Genomic DNA, 18,003 nt, shown 5'->3' on the forward strand with positions numbered 1-18,003 from the left:
TGTCATGTGTCAAGGTCCCAGGTGTAAATGGGGAGCAGGGCTGTTAAATTTGGTGTTTTGGGTACAATTCTCTCATACTGGCCACTGGATATTTAACATGGCACCTCATGGCAAAGAACTCTCTGAGGATGTGAGAAATAGAATTGTTGCTCTCCACAAAGATGGCCTAGGCTATAAGAAGATTGCTAACACCCTGAAACTGAGCTACAGCATGGTGGCCAAGGTCATACAGCGGTTTTCCAGGACAGGTTCCACTCGGAACAGGCTTCGCCAGGGTCGACCAAAGAAGTTGAGTCCACGTGTTCGGTGTCATATCCAGAGGTTGGCTTTAAAAAATAGACACATGAGTGCTGCCAGCATTGCTGCAGAGGTTGAAGACGTGGGAGGTCAGCCTGTCAGTGCTCAGACCATACGCCGCACACTGCATCAACTCGGTCTGCATGGTCGTCATCCCAGAAGGAAGCTGACGCACAAGAAAGCCCGCAAACAGTTTGCTGAAGACAAGCAGTCCAAGAACATGGATTACTGGAATGCCCTGTGGTCTGACGAGACCAAGATAAACTTGTTTGGCTCAGATGGTGTCCAGCATGTGTGGCGGCGCCCTGGTGAGAAGTACCAAGACAACTGTATCTTGCCTACAGTCAAGCATGGTGGTGGTAGCATCATGGTCTTGGGCTGCATGAGTGTTGCTGGCACTGGGGAGCTGCAGTTCATTGAGGGAAACATGAATTCCAACATGTACTGTGACATTCTGAAACAGAGCATGATCCCCTCCCTTCGAAAACTGGGCCTCATGGCAGTTTTCCAACAGGATAACGACATCAAACACAACCTCCAAGATGACAACTGCTTTGCTGAGGAAGCTGAAGGTAAAGGTGATGGACTAAACCCAATTGAGCACCTGTGGCGCATCCTCAAGTGGAAGGTGGAGGAGTTCAAGGTGTCTAACATCCACCAGCTCCGTGATGTCATCATGGAGGAGTGGAAGAGGATTCCAGTAGCAACCTGTGCAGCTCTGGTGAATTCCATGCCCAGGAGGGTTAAGGCAGTGCTGGATAATAATGGTGGTCACACAAAATATTGACACTTTGGGCACAATTTGGACATGTTCACTGTGGGGTGTACTCACATATGTTGCCAGCCATTTAGACATTAATGGCTGTGTGTTGAGTTATTTTCAGAAGACAGTAAATCTACACTGCTATACAAGTTGTACACTGACTACTCTAAGTTATATCCAAGTTTCATGTCTATAGTGTTGTCCCACGAAAAGATATAATGAAATATTTGCAGAAATGTGAGGGGTGTACTCACTTTTGTGATACACTGTATATACTGTATAACCAATAAAGGCATTCTATAATCTAGGATCTGGGAATCACAGATCACAGTGGACAGGGAGCCAATCCATCACTGGGCTTCAATCAATACCACACTTCTCCCTTTCCTCTCCCACACAGTCCCATATGTTAGCCAATTGTGTGTGTAGACACCCAGCTAGCCAGTTCCACTGCTGAGATATTCTAACCCGAATAAACTGAATAGATTCAGAAATTAAAGAGCTGTTGTTCAATCTCAATGTGGATTTTTAAAAATGCCTGACTTAGCCTGACCAGCAAATCCCAGCAAAAACATTAGACTAAGTAGAAACTGGAGACAGAAAATTTAAATTTTACTAGTAATGAATTGGCTCAAAATTCTGTCTTTGTTAGATCTGCAGGGTTAAACAGACCCTAAATGAACGATGATCAGTGCAGGATTTAGGCTCTATAGGTAGATAGTGTTAGCTATGTTAGCAGTGCAGGGTTTATGACACTGGGTGGCTCTGTGGGCCTCACACCATGTGTCCCATTCATGAGCATTCTCACTGACTCACTTAAATAGATCACACAGAGAGACCTCCATGTAGCCTAGTGTGTGTCCAAATCAAGAGAAAATACAGACTCTGAGATGTCCAAACAGCTCAGACAGAAGATAAGATTCAACATATTTGGAGAGCACAGACCAACAACGGAAAAAATAACTTTCCCTTATAGCCTTTCTGTAAATCACCCTAGGCCAAAATGATCTGCATTCTTGACAGCCGGATTTTAACTAGTAGTAGAGATTAATTCAGATCTACAACCTAGACACTGTCTGCACCTTTTGCATTTATTTGGAAACCTCAATTGCTTCCATGTGTATGTTTCTATTTCAGGTCTCACTACATACATATAATGCTCGATAAAGTATATAACCAAGCACCGGAGATGTTGCACTTCAGTTCGCCCTCAGTAACATACAAAGGTGTTACCACTTGAACAAATTTGGAAACTTACCCTGCAAGTCACCCCTCACAACTGCGTGCACATCTGAACCAAGGTTCCAAAAGTAGGTGGAAAAATTCCTGATTTGTGCAAAGTGTAAACAGTTTCATTCATTCATACCACCTGTCAGCCGAAGCTATACCGCTTGTGTGAATCAAAGTTCAAGACAACATCGGGGCATAGCTTGTTTTGGGGAAGTCAAGTCACACCAATATTTAATGCAGAGTCCTGGCACCAAATCCTCTACAAACCCCCTCCTTGTCTAGCAATGTCTGTTAAATGTGTCAAATGTCTGAATGAGTGGTTGAGTAAGTGACTACCTACATCCATGAGGTATTTGGTGTAAATGAGTGAGTGTGTGAGTAAGTCGAGCATTGGTTTTGGTGTTTCTGGGATAGGCTTCAGCCCAAAGCAGCCCTGATTAAAATCAAGCAGCTGCTTCATGTCAAGACAATGTATTGTGCCGCTCAGGTGGTATCGAATCCAGCTTTGCTTCACCGGTTCGAAGCTGAGTGGCTGTATGAGCAACGATTGGCCGGTTGCTCATATGGGGGGGGTGGGACAAAGAACCGGATGTGGGTCTCTCTCTGTCAGAATGCGATTACGTACTCTGCCGGCTGATTAGAGGCGCCTGCACAAGAGATGAGGGAGAGTGCCCTTAGGGTGTGTCTCGCCGCATGCAATGCTAGGTGGCGCCAAACTTATCAATGTGTGGGTGGCAAAGATGCATCTGGCTGCTGCTCATGTTTTGGAGGGGATATGGGTTAGCTTCGATCTCCTCTGTCAGGGCAGGGTTTCGTTATAGACAGAGAGGAAGCACGATGCAAATTGAACAATTGGATGTGCTGAAGGGGGAGAAAAAAAAAAAAAAAAAAAAAAGACAATGTATTGTTTGCATTAGCAGTGCTACTGTCTGTGTGGAAATAAGCATGCTATTTTTGTTGTCTCTAGGTACTTTGGTTTCCCTCCGAAAACAGGTCAATTGGTGATTAGGCGAGTTTATTTTGCCCCTCTGTTTAAGTAATTAAAAGAGAGAGCGTAAATGTATAAGTGTGTGATGCCGCAGGATGGATTAATGCCTAGGCATTAGACACACCCCAACCTTAAATGGTAAATTAGTTACTGAAGATAGTTAATAAGATCTGTCTGAAAACCTACTGAGCTGCCTTGCTGCCCACTACCTACCTAGGCGGCTACTTATACAGCGATTACTTCATTGGCGGTCTCCATCTACTACTGCAATGTTAGCTTACTAAGCTAACAGAGTTAGCCTCAGGCCCATCAAACCAATGGGCTGATGTGACACGACCCGCTTACATGCCAGCTGTCAGTTACAGTGACACAGCTGTCACTGGCAAACCCACAACTGCAAATAAATTACACTTAAACACTTTATACAAATTTAAAATGAATAACAATTACTTGCATTTAAAAAGAACTTAAAAAAGCGTACAGAGCTCCCTCACTATTCAGTCAGAATATCGCTTAGAATAAGGCACCTCAGTAGGCAGCATTTTAAGGCATCTAAGAGGCATCTTTCACTTAGGAGAACTTACTAGGTTTCTGGACTGAACCAGTGAATGTAGTATTTACTATAAAATTTGGAACCTAGCAAAAGTTCCATTAGCATTAATTATTCATCCCACCTGACAGAATTTCAGAAGGACATTGGTTTGAATGAAGGTTTCCTGAAAGCTGACAAGGTTAAGTGTCTGTCTGCCTGAGAATATCAGGGGAACTTGTTAATTGACGTCTGTCCTCCTGATGAAACATTTTAGCTTCCACTGTCAGTCTATACCCGATAAACAAAAACAACTCCCATGTTCCTTCTCTTTGTTTAATAAGTCTTATCAACTCTTCTTGGTGGGTTTGACTGTAAAAAACAGTCCAGCTTTTTTTTCCGCAGAGCTCTGAGCATAAACCCGGCCTCTCCGACACTGCTCCGGAATCTGTGGAGCTTATATTTATCTAAATATGTCTTTCGAGTAAATCACTAAGTTGTCTGAATCCGGCCCTATTTTGGACCACGTTTGGCTGGATCCTGGGAGGCTAAGTTTCTCTGAAAACAATCTGCGGACCGCTACTGAGCCGCAACTCCTCAGTTTATCCTCTTGAGATGCCCTCAACTATTAGCCAACCACCAATAGGCACAATTTTACCCAGAAATATACAATTACTGTAATTACTGTGTATATACTGCTAACACTGCTGCTTTTGGTTATTGCTCTGTAGTGATAAGAGCAAATTGCTTCATTTGTCATGGGCGATTTAGAAAATAACATGAATTTTGTAGAGAAAAGTTTTGAACAGAGCTTTATTGGGTAAGCAGCCCGGGCTGCCCCCAATAAACCCTTTAATAGTAGCTTATTATGACAAAATTCCAACATTCATATCAAAAGCTTATTAGGATTAACAGTTTATTCAGTCATTTATTCATTGATTTTCCCTAATAGCACCATTAAACAGCTAGCCCGAGTCATGGTAGATTTTGGCACAACTTTAGTTAAACCTTTGATATCTCTACTTGGCAGTAATGATAAAATTCAATTAAATATGTAGGTTTTCTTACACAGGCTTGGTTTTCAGTACAGTTTACTATTATCTTCCTACTATCAACAGGGTTCGGTCAGGACTTTGGGCCATTCCTGTGCTGGAACACTAAATTGAATCCAAATTCAACTTTTGGCAATGCAGCAGTGCTACTGGCAGCAAAAAAGCCCCAGAACATTATACTCTCACCACAGTATTTTTACCCTTTATGGGATTAAATGTTAGTTATATTTTACTATTTTATTTACACATTTTCTCTATTTCTCTCCCAATCTAGTGTAGCCTTTCACTGCTGGGGACCCTGATTGCATCCAAGGAGGGTATATTCACCTGACACATGCTCCCTCAGACACGTGAACAGTCCACCGACCCCTTTTTATTCGCCCATACTTAAGTAGATTTGCCACTGAGACCAGTCTCACATATGAAGAGTCACACACTAATCTCCATGTTCCTTCACTTCTGTACAGGTGCCTCGGGCTACTAATCAGGGTCCTTCACAGCGTCAAAGACCACACACTCTGCACTGTCAATTGTGTCTGCTAGGGGTGCCCAGCCGACCGGTTGCAGAGCCGAGATTTGAACTCTGAGACTTCTAGTCTTTGTTTCATCTGACCATAAATCCCAATCATTCAGTCATTGTAAATACATATAATATACATACAAACATACACTATATGGGCAACCAATCATCAAAATGATCAGAATTATTGGGTCACCTACATATTACACCTACTGGAGCTTTGATGGCATCCCATTCTAAATCCACAGGCATTCATACGAAGTTGCCAGCTATAACAGCTTCCACTCTTTTGAGATTCTGGTGTGTTTCTGTGGGAATCTTTCCCCAAATAATCCAGAAGAGCATTTGTAAATTCAGGCACTGATGCTGGACAAGAGGACCTGGTTTGTAATCTACAAATGTTACTACATGAAACTCACAGCGTACGGTTTTTGTGTTGATGTTAATTCCAGAGGAGGTTTGGAACTCTAGGGTTAGTCAGCAGTTATTCTATAACTTTACATGGTCTACCACTTTGTGGTTAAGTAGCTGTGGTTCCTAAACGCTCCCACTTTTCAATAATATCACTCACAGTTGATCATGGAATATTTCTCAAACTGACTGGCTGCAACGCTGGTATCCTATTATACTACCACACTCATATTTACTGAGCTCTTTAGACTGAGCCATTCTTTCATAGATGTTTGTAAAGGTAGGCTTCATAGCTAAGTGCTTGATTGTGTGGCACTGGGACCTAACGAAACACCTGAGTTCATAGATTAAGAGGTGTGTCCCAATACTTTTGTCAATCTAGTGTATTTTCAGAACCGGTATGCTGTGATGCAGATGGAAATGGAAGGTTCGCCTTCCATCTGGAGTTCAAAGCTCTCTCACGTCAGTCCAGACGTGGTGCAACCCTGGCTGAGCGAGAACCCGCGTGTGGGTGGGCGATTTGTTTCTAATAAATAAGCGCTGTTAAAAGAAAACAAACTGGCCGGGGTGGGGTGCGAGTTTACAAAAGTCTGCGATGCCAAAACGAAAGGCGGGCAAACAGTTCAGAGAGGCAGAGGCGCACGTGAGCCGGAGAGGAGCTGGCTAGGACCCAGGTCTTTACACCCGTGCAGGCGTCAGGCAAACTTCAGCCACAATGAATCAAAGCCAGCCATGAGAGGCAGTGATTATATTCTGACAGGCTAACTACTGCCAGAATAATAGTGTCCAGAAAATGAAAGCGCAGGAATGGTAGGAAAGAGGATTCTGAGTGCACCGTGTGCCCATTTCGCTCCTAAATCAGAACAATCATGAGCAACCTGAGCTCAGCATTATGGCACCGCTGGAGCTGTGTGTGAAATACCCTTCGGTTCTGACTTAGCCCATGCATGAGGCCAGGCTACACACAGGAAGCAGATTTAATACGGAGCCTTGCTCTGCATCAAGCATTAATAAATAGAAGCAGGCATGTTCATGGCCACACGCTCATTCTTCATTTGCTTTCCATTATCTGTCGGCATGAAGGTATGAGGGAGGAGGAATCTTTGGAGCCTGGACCAAACTGACTCCATCGTGTTCTTCAGTGTGTGTGTGTGTGTGTGTGTAAACGGCAATTTTTTTGGCCCGCAGTGAGCAACGTCTATAACTGCAACCACACGTTCTCCTTCCAGCCAGTGCTGCACAACAAATCCACAAACACTGACCACAAATGGACCGTGTTGACTATCATGACCCTGGATTGACCAACGCTGCTCTTGTGTCCTGCCTACCAGCATCTCCTGCATGTCATGAAACCAAACTGTCAGTAGTCAATAGCAACACTAGTGAAATGTCTTGAATCCGAGTATTATTTGATCACATGACCAAGATGTAAAGTCATATAGCTGAGTTCTTTATTTATGAGCTATATTAATGACACTACAGTGTAACATAAATGTTATGACATCATAAATATTATGACATATTATTGATTGTGATTAATTAGAAGCCCCATGTTAGGACTTTAAAATGTAGCAAATAGGAGAGCTTTGTACTGTAGATAGGTGAAACAAAGACTGGCATATTTGGCCACAATAAACAAAAGTACATTTGCGGAAGAGTACGTGAGATATTTAAACCCAACAATACTGTACCTACTGTCAAGCATTTTTTTTCTCCTCTTTTTCTCCAATCCCGCCCCCCATTTTCTCCCCTAATCTAGTCGTATCCAGTTACTCTGATTGCATTACGCTTCCTCTGCCCCCTCCGACACGTGTGCAGTACCGGCTGCATCTTTTCACCTGCATGAGGCGAGTTCATATGTGGATCAGCTTTGTGTACAGTGAGCCGCAATAAACTTAAGTCAAACATTTGACATGCCAGTTTTGGACCAGGGGCTTGTTTCTTTAACTGTGGACAGTGTCATCTGTCTTCCTGCTAATTCTAATGTATTATTATTACTCACAAGGAATTAAACAGGTCAAATTATAAAAGGTTGCAGTGTGTATATTTTTAATATGCACAACTGGAATTTAGGAATTTAATTTACATTTTTAATGGATTTGTACCAAAGTAGCTGTAACCTCCGTACCCACCACCCCAATGCCATTATCCGTTCACTCATCTCAGGCTCAGGGCACACCCATTACCTTTTTCTGACCCTGCTAGCATATGTTCAGAACCAGGCTGAGCCCTATCCCCTGCAGAACATGTTCATACATGCTGTTCCAACCACCCGGAAGATGCCTACAGCTTTTAATGGGAGGAATAAATGGCGAGTCCATTCATATCACATCACTGAGCCTGATGAACTCTGACAGGGTAAAGTTATGAGCTTCACAGTAATCCACCCCCACCCCAAAGTACCTTGCTTACCAATGCATGGCCAACAAAAAAGGAAAACCATCAAAGAGTGTCATTTTAAAGGAAAAAAATGGGGGGATTTAGTGTATAAGCCTGGGCTTTTTCATGTTTTCCACTCTTTGCTGGGAGGACCAAGAGCAAGACTTATTAAGTTGTGATAAATAAGACTTAGACTGCCAATAATGCCTTTATGAAACGGCTGGCAACACAGAGGAAATGAAACCATAATTCCTGCTGATTGTTTCTGCAAAAACTCACATTTCTAAGGAAATATTAAAAACCTGTTCTGTCTGATGTCTGACATGAAAGCATAATTCTCATCTGTTAATGGAGTCCTGATCGTTTTTAATGTCCATGTATCATGTATCACCTCAGGGCTGCTGTGATAACCACTGTATTCCAAAAACTGAGGAAGTTCATTAGATTGTCATTACCTTCAGTAGAAAAGTTAAATTTATTTGATTGTTTTCACCAAGCCACAGTTTGGCAATGCAATATTGATATAGAGTTTTATAAATTCATTAATTAATTAAATTAATAAATTAATTAATTATACAGTTTTTTATCTCTATATATAATCCAGTATCTTACATATATACATTGTTGCCTTCAGGTTCTGATAGGGTAGAGTTATAAGCTTTACGGTAATCCACCCCCAACCCACCCTAAAAATAAGGAAAAGCACTTTCAGCTGCAACACTGTAAATGTGCTACACAAGAAATGTATTATTATTATTATTTTTATTATCATTGCTATTATTTTTTTTTATCATTGCTTTTATTATCATTATTATTATTTTTTATTATCATTGCTATTATTATTATCATTATTATTATTTTTTATTATCATTGATATTATTATTATTATCATTATTATTATTTTTACTATCATTGCTATTATTATTATTATTATCATTGCTATTATTATTTTTATTTTTATTATTATTTTATTATTATCATTGCTGTTATTATTATTATTTTCATTATTATTATTTTATTAGTATCATTGCTATTTTTATTATTATTTTATTATTATTACTTTTTATTATCATTGCTATTATTATTATATTTTAATTATTATTATATTTTTTATTATTTTATTATCATTGCTATTATTATTATTATTACTTTTTATTATTACTGCTATTATTATTATTATTATTACTTTTTATTATCATTGCTATTATTATTATTAATATTGCTGTTTTTGTTAATATTATTATTTTTGTATTGTTGTTGCTATTATTATTATTATTATTTTATCATTGCTATTATTATTATTATCATTATCATTGCTATTATTATTATTATTATTATTATTATTATTATTATTATTATTACTGTTTTTGTTAATATTATTATCATTATAATGGGCAGCTGTAGCCTAGTGGTTAAGGTACTGGACCAGTAATCAGAGAGTTGCCGCTGTTGGGCCCTTGAGCAAGGCTCTTAACCCTCAACTGCTTACACTGTATATTTTTACAACTGTAAGTAACTTTGGACAAAAGCGTCTGCTAAATGCCATTAATGTAAATTATTATTATTACTACTATTATTACATTTTTAACATTAAAAGTGGGGGAATACCATCACACAACAGCATTATTATTAAAAAGATAACAAAACTTTAAACCATGAACCCTTGTACCATCATCAATGTAAATCAAGTCTGGTGGAGAAAGAATTTCTCAGCAGAATCACCAGCAAGAAAAAACAAGTACAGAAATAAATCACTAAACAGAAAAATTACCAAAGATATTAAAAAGCCCCACAGTGGCAGCACCAACATTTATGCAAAGTATCCCAAAACCAACACTCGTAAAGCTTAACCATCAGTCCGACTCCAAGCTAACCTGAGAAATTCAATATCACTCAAGAACGTAAATTCGTAAATAAAGACTTTACTCAAGATTATTCTGGCTGGAAACTGAAATGAAAGAGAAATAAAATTCAGCAACAGGAATCTGAGCTTTCCAAAGATAACATGGCCTGTAATACACCTTCACCTCTCTGCGAGTAACACAGAGTGGAGCCGTGTCGCCTTACGCCTGCCCGGAGTCTCTGCCTGTATAAAAGAGCCACATCTGGAGCGGGGAAACCACAGCAAATAACAAAAGCCTGTGCTGATGACGTCCACTTTAAACAGCATTACGGCAAAAGCCAAATATTTGAGTGAGCTCCCTTTCAGGACAATGATCAAAATTAAGACAGAGGGGGAAGTTTTGACCGCTGTTCTTTTTTTACCAAGCTGGAATATCAAAGAGAGGTAGACTTACAGGCGGCCCAGCTTGGGTGTGGACTGGAATAGCAGCTCCGGCAGAACCTGCAGCCGGTTCCGGTTCAGGCGCCTGTGATGAGAGAGAAAGACACAGAAAGAGGGCAAGAAAAGGACGAGTCAGTGTGGTCAAAACCCATAAGAAGAGTTTTGTTATGCAAGGAATATTCTGAAAACCATTTTAATTTTAAGCATTTAAAGCAGTCTGTGTGAAATAATACTCTTTTGATGTCCCACAAAATAATATTATGCATCTAAGAACATCTTACTGAAATGTAAAAATACCCATATGTCCCGCTGCCATCCTATTATAGTCGGCTGGCCCGAGTTAGAAGTGCTTGGAATAAACCACGACATTTTGGCTGTGTCCCAAACTGCATACCACTGTAGTAAATAATATGTCAGATTAGTACATTACCCATAGTGTCATTTGTTTTGTCACTATGTAGTACACTATGCAATTTGGGACAAATTTAGCATAGCAGTGACTTAATTATGAGTGTTATATAGGTTTTGCTTTTTGTATGTATTTTAACAACAATACATTCTAAAGGATTTAAGTCAATTCAAGTCAAATTTATCTGTACAGCTTTTAACAATTGACCCCTGATAAGCAAGCCAAGGGATGCAGTGACAAGAAAATACTCCCTTAAATTTACAAGGAAGAAACTTTGCAAGGAACCAGGCATGTATTCAATAGTAGCAAAAAACGTAACAAATAATAACAAATATTTTATGTTGCAAATAGCTCACTTTTTAAATACCCGTTTTACACAGAATAAAGTCAATAAAATAGCTTGTTTCAGACAGCTTGTTTGGTATATACGAGAAATCAAATCTCAGTTTACATCTACATAATCAACAAAATGCAAATTACTAATCCAATAATTATCTTCCTTTTATCTAAGTTATTATTATTTGTTATTTTTTATTATTATTATTATTCATAATAATAATAGTAATAACAACAATAATAATAATTATTAATATTATTATTGTATTTATTATTTTATTTATTAATTTATTTATTGTATTATTTATTTTATATATACAGTGTATCACAAAAGTGAGTACACCCCTCACATTTCTGCAGATATTTAAGTATATCTTTTCATGGGACAACACTGACAAAATGACACTTTGACACAATGAAAAGTAGTCTGTGTGCAGCTTATATAACAGTGTAAATGTATTCTTCCCTCAAAATATCTCAATATACAGCCATTAATGTCTAAACCACCGGCAACAAAAGTGAGTACACCCCTAAGAGACTACACCCCTAAATGTCCAAATTGAGCACTGCTTGTCATTTTCCCTCCAAAATGTCATGTGACTTGTTAGGGTTACTAGGTCTCAGGTGTGCATAGGGAGCAGGTGTGTTCAATTTAGTAGTACAGCTCTCACACTCTCTCATACTGGTCACTGAAAGTTCCAACATGGCACCTCATGGCAAAGAACTCTCTGAGGATCTTAAAAGATGAATTGTTGCGCTACATGAAGATGGCCAAGGCTACAAGAAGATTGCCAACACCCTGAAACTGAGCTGCAGCACAGTGACCAAGATCATCCAGCGTTTTAAAAGAGCAGGGTCCACTCAGAACAGACCTCGCGTTGGTCGTCCAAAGAAGCTGAGTGCACGTGCTCAGCGTCACATCCAACTGCTGTCTTTGAAAGATAGGCGCAGAAGTGCTGTCAGCATTGCTGCAGAGATTGAAAAGGTGGGGGGTCAGCCTGTCAGTGCTCAGACCATACGCCGCACACTACATCAAATTGGTCTGCATGGCTGTCACCCCAGAAGGAAGCCTCTTCTGAAGTCTCTACACAAGAAAGCCCGCAAACAGTTTGCTGAAGACATGTCAACAAAGGACATGGATTACTGGAACTATGTCCTATGGTCTGATGAGACCAAGATTAATTTGTTTGGTTCAGATGGTCTCAAGCATGTGTGGCGGCAATCAGGTGAGGAGTACAAAGATAAGTGTGTCATGCCTACAGTCAAGCATGGTGGTGGGAATGCCATGGTCTGGGGCTGCATGAGTGCAGCAGGTGTTGGGGAGTTACATTTCATTGAGGGACACATGAACTCCAATATGTACTGTGAAATACTGAAGCAGAGCATGATCCCCTCCCTCCGGAAACTGGGTCGCAGGGCAGTGTTCCAGCATGATAATGACCCCAAACACACCTCTAAGACGACCACTGCTTTATTGAAGAGGCTGAGGGTAAAGGTGATGGACTGGCCAAGCATGTCTCCAGACCTAAACCCAATAGAACATCTTTGGGGCATCCTCAAGCGGAAGGTGGAGGAGCGCAAAGTCTCGAATATCCGCCAGCTCCGTGATGTCGTCATGGAGGAGTGGAAAAGCATTCCAGTGGCAACCTGTGAAGCTCTGGTAAACTCCATGCCCAGGAGAGTTAAGGCAGTTCTGGGAAATAATGGTGGCCACACAAAATATTGACACTTCAGGAACTTTCACTAAGGGGTGTACTCACTTTTGTTGCCGGTGGTTTAGACATTAATGGCTGTATATTGAGTTATTTTGAGGGAAGAATAAATTTACACTGTTATATAAGCTGCACACAGACTACTTTTCATTGTGTCAAAGTGTCATTTTGTCAGTGTTGTCCCATGAAAAGATATACTTAAATATCTGCAGAAATGTGAGGGGTGTACTCACTTTTGTGATACACTGTATATATTTTTTTTTTCATAGAATGGACCCAGGCACTGAACCAAACCCTAACCCTAACCCAGAACTTTTTGCTTGTGAGGCGGCACAGGTAGCAAAAAATGCCCAGGTGGAGCGATCCAGTTCTATTATGTGTGGAGTTTGTATGTTCTCCCCATGTCTGCGTGGGTTTCCTCCGGGTGTTCTGGTTTCCTCCCACAGTCCAAAGACAGTCAGATTACCCGGAAATACAAAATTGCCCTAGGTATGAGTGTGTGTGAATGTGTGTATGTGTGTTTTCCCAGTGATGGACTGGCGACCTGTCTAGGGTGTTTCCTGCCTTTCTAGAATATAATACAATAAGTTTGTCAGTTTATTTATACAGATACACATATCCCAGCTCATTTGGAAGCTGGAGACAGAGAGCAGGGTCATCTATTGAAGCCGAGAGGGTTAAGAGCCTTGCTCAAGTGCCCAACAGTGGCTACCACTGTCCTTAAGCCTAGTGAACTGGACCCACTGTGACCCTGAATAGAATAAAGCAGTGGTACAACAGACAATGAATAAATAAGGCTTTTTTTTTTACTCTGAGTGCTCTGTATGTTTCTGATTTTAATATATAAATGTCACATCTATACTGTGGTAATTATTTATTTAATTAATTCAGTTTCAATTACAATATTCTGAATCACCTATCCAAAAGCAGTCCCCCCTTTTAAAAATCATGTTTTTGAGTTGAAACACAAAGGCAGTGTGGGAAGGAGCTTTTACAAAATGTTCGTGTTTGTATGTGAGTGGCGTAGACAGATGAAACACGAGCGTGCCTGAGACAGAACCAGAGCGTGAGAGGCTGAAACAGACCTCAGCACTGTTTGACTTTACAAACTGACACAGAGCCGATCCACACAAACATCTTCCTGGGCACAGAAAACTGAGATCGATGGGAGGACAGGGCTGAACGTAAACGCCACTCAGACAGCCCAATCAATCTTTCTGATTAGAGCAATCAGCCAGGTCGACCTGGCCACTGGGCACAGGATCGTATAGGCTGTTGACACTGGCTTATGCCTATGACCCCTAGGTCAGAGATCACAGCTGTCTTTAGGCTGCTGGAAAATGAAAAGTCTTCCTCTGAAGATGCTCAGTTATCTCCTGGAGCAAGCCGTTAATGCTGTTATCCCTTACATGAGCCTAGCCAGACTGACCATGGGATGACCCTTCTACAGGGTTTTAATCAGAGAAGGGGAAGATAATAGTGACCCCAGAGGTCACAGATCCAGAATGAAGGCATGGAGTGGAGTCAGATCTGCACTGTTTTACTGTATTAATCTTTATCAAGTAATCAAACGTCAAAAAAAAGGAATTCCTAAAGATCAGCTTTCACCACATTCACCCAAAAAAGTCACATCCCTTCCTCCCAAATCAGACCTGACTAGTCAGGACAGCAGCGGAGAAAGCTAACTTCTGTGTTTCTCACAGTTGTAGACCTTTTAAGGGCAGAAGACAGATTTGACACTGTGATCCAGGCTTTCATGTGAGACTTAAGGTAGGTGTATCCAGGCAAGACTTCTCCCCGTGAAGTTATCTCAATCTATCACATATGTTGTGTATAAAGACTGCAATCTTAGTATCGTCTACTGTATTAGGAAGAAAATAAAAATGTATTTACTTACACCTAAATGAAGTTTTTAATATTAATCATTTGTAGAGAAATAACGTTAATAAAGAAATCTCAGAGTAATAATAAGGGAGGTAGGTAAAAGTTAATATAACAAACAAGTATTGCAGGATGAACAGACGGCAGCCGGAACAACAGTTTATCAGTGAGTCATGAAAAAGCATCACAATCTTTTTTAGATTATTTAAAATGTTGGCTGTAGTCTAGGGTTTGTTGATTAAATGCATCTATCACATATGTTGCATATAAAGACAATAATGGATTACCATTGGCATACAATTCAGTATGTTATTTACAGGTATGTTTAACTTTTAAACCAAGAAAGCTGTGAAAGCTCGAGTAAGATTACTAGTACTGGACTAGTAACTGAAAGGTTGCTGGTTCAAGCCCCTCAATTGTTTGGACTGTATGTGACCCTTATAGAATGTCTTTATTTGTCATATATACATATACAGTGGTACCTTGAAACTCAACATCGATTGGTTCTGGGACTGGCGTTGAGTTTAAAAGGCATTGTTTCAAGGTATATGGGCAACCTGTTAATGCGTTCCATGGTCCTGTGGACTTGCATATATTTTAGGCTTATGTAAAATAATGGGGTTGTTTTTGACACTTATGCACTGAAAATAACACAAATATAAGATAACATAACACTGAAAGAAAAAGCTGATTCTTACAATTTCTCAGCACTCCGAGCTGTAACACAAGTTTAAAAGAAAACAGTGAGGAAAATCCAGCTAAACACAGATACAGTGGGGTCAAAAAGTATTTAGTCAGCCACTGATTGTGCAAGTTCTCCTACTTAGAAAGATGAGAGAGGTCTGTAATTTTCATCATAGGTACACTTCAACTATGAGAGACAAAATGAGAAAAAAAAATCCAGGAAATCACATTGTAGGATTTTTAAAGAATTTATTTGTAAATTATGGTGGAAAATAAGTATTTGGTCAATAACAAACAAGCAAGATTTCTGGCTCTCACAGACCTGTAACTTCTTCTTTAAGAAGCTCTTCTGTCCTCCACTCGTTACCTGTATTAATGGCACCTGTTTGACCTTGTTATCTGTATAAAAGACACCTGTCCACAGCCTCAAACAGTCAGACTCCAAACTCAGCCATGGCCAAGACCAAAGAGCTGTCAAAGGACACCAGGAAGAAAATTGTAGACCTGCACCAGGCTGGGAAGAGTGAATCTACAATAGGCAAGCAGGTTGGTGTGAATAAATCAACTGTGGGAACAATTGTAAGAAAATGGAAGACATACAAGACCATTGATAATCTCCCTTGGGGTCAAGATCTCATCCCGTGGGGTCAAAATGATCATGAGAACGGTGAGCAAAAATCCCAGAACTACACGGAGGGACCTGATGAATGACCTGCAGAGAGCTGGGACCAAAGTAACAAAGGCTACCATCAGTAACACACTACGCCGAGAGGGACTCAAATCCTGCAGTGCCAGGCGTGTCCCCCTGCTTAAGCCAGTACATGTCCAGGCCTGTCTGAAGTTTGCCAGAGAGCATATGGATGATCCAGAAGAGGATTGGGAGAATATCATGTGGTCAGATGAAACCAAAATGGAACTTTTTGGTAAAAACTCAACTCGTCGTGTTTGGAGGAAGAAGAAGAACCCAAGAACACCATACCTACTGTGAAGCATGGGGGTGGAAACATCATGCTTTGGGGCTGTTTTTCTGCAAAGGGGACAGGACGACTGATCCGTGTTAAGGGAAGAATGAACGGGGCCATGTATCGTGAGATTTTAAGCCAAAACCTCCTTCCATCAGTGAGAGCATTGAAGATGGAACGTGGCTGGGTCTTCCAGTATGACAATGATCCGTAAAAAGCATTTCAAGGTCCTGGAGTGGCCTAGCCAGTCTCCAGACCTCAACCCCATAGAAAATTTGTGGAGTCCGTGTTGCCCAGCGACAGCCCCAAAACATCACTGCTCTAGAGGAGATCTGCATGGAGGAATGGGCCAAAATACCAGCTACAGTGTGTGCAAACCTGGTGAAGACTTACAGGAAACGTTTGACCTCTGTCATTGCCAACAAAGGTTATGTTACAAAGTATTGAGTTTAACTTTTGTTATTGACCAAATACTTATTTTCCACCATAATTTACAAATAAATTCTTTAAAAATCCTACAATGTGATTTCCTGGATTTTTTCCCCTCATTTTGTCTCTCATAGTTGAAGTGTACCTATGATGAAAATTACAGACCTTTCTCATCTTTCTAAGTAGGAGAACTTGCACAATCAGTGGCTGACTAAATACTTTTTGACCCCACTGTACATGTGGATACTTTCAGAGTGAATCTGATGGTTATTCTACAAAATGCAGTTTCGTCTCATATGCACACTTTGATGACGTTTTACTGCACTGCTCAAGCCGAGCACTGAACAAAGCGACTGTTCATTGTTCATTTGAACTGAACACATTGAGTTTAAGGGAAACGTTGAGTTTAAGGGAAAAGTTGAGTTTAAGGGTATAAATTCCCCTTTCAGTGTACCACTGCACACATGTACAGTACAACAAAAATGATTTTTGTCTGCATATCCCAGCTTGTTTAAAAGCTGGAGTCAGAGAGCAGGGTCAGTCATCGTACAGAGCCCCTGGAGTCAAGAGGGTTAAGGGTCTTGCTCAACCTTTTAATTGATAGCGCAAAGCTCTACCCACTAGGCTCCCACTGTCCCACCTATTGTAAGTTGCTTTGAATAAAATCATCAGTATGTGGACAGAAGCCAAATTTTCTTAATCATTAATTCACATTTGATGATTTGAGTAAGGTTTCCTAAACTTCGTAAAGAATTCCTAGCAATTTATTTGAAAAATAGTGCCAGAAGATAATCTTCAGTTTCATCTAATCACAATTGTAGCACCTGGAGTTTAAAGATGCTGTTAAAACTTTAAGTGAAGCCAGATTCTGTGGTAAAACACTGCCATAGCATTTGCTTTTTCCTTTTTTTTTGGCGTCAGTTAAACCATGGGAACCAAACGTCCACAGGTGATGATGACCCTGCCAGTGTGAACACAGGTTGATAAGCGATCAGCAATTTGGAATTGGATATCTTGCTACTAAACTGCAGGAGAAGTAAATCTAAATGATTAAATAGTCCTTTAATACTGACTATACAGCACTTTCCTAACATCTTGTTTGTATGAATTTAGGCTGCTTTAGTTTAAAGTCAATGC

General features: G+C 40.3%; 1 protein-coding gene across 1 annotated transcript in view; it reads right to left on the minus strand.

Moving 5' to 3' along the window:
• Positions 1 to 18,003, minus strand: part of LOC134318706 (slit homolog 2 protein-like) — a 187,300-nt gene that overhangs the window by 141,678 nt on the left and 27,619 nt on the right. Inside the window, exon 4 of the mRNA XM_062999640.1 lies at positions 10,467 to 10,538. Within this exon, the coding sequence (XP_062855710.1) occupies positions 10,467 to 10,538 (72 nt within the window). The remainder of the gene's footprint in view (positions 1 to 10,466; positions 10,539 to 18,003) is intronic.

Source organism: Trichomycterus rosablanca, chromosome 8 (assembly GCF_030014385.1).
Source record: "Trichomycterus rosablanca isolate fTriRos1 chromosome 8, fTriRos1.hap1, whole genome shotgun sequence".
NCBI lineage: Eukaryota > Metazoa > Chordata > Actinopteri > Siluriformes > Trichomycteridae > Trichomycterus > Trichomycterus rosablanca.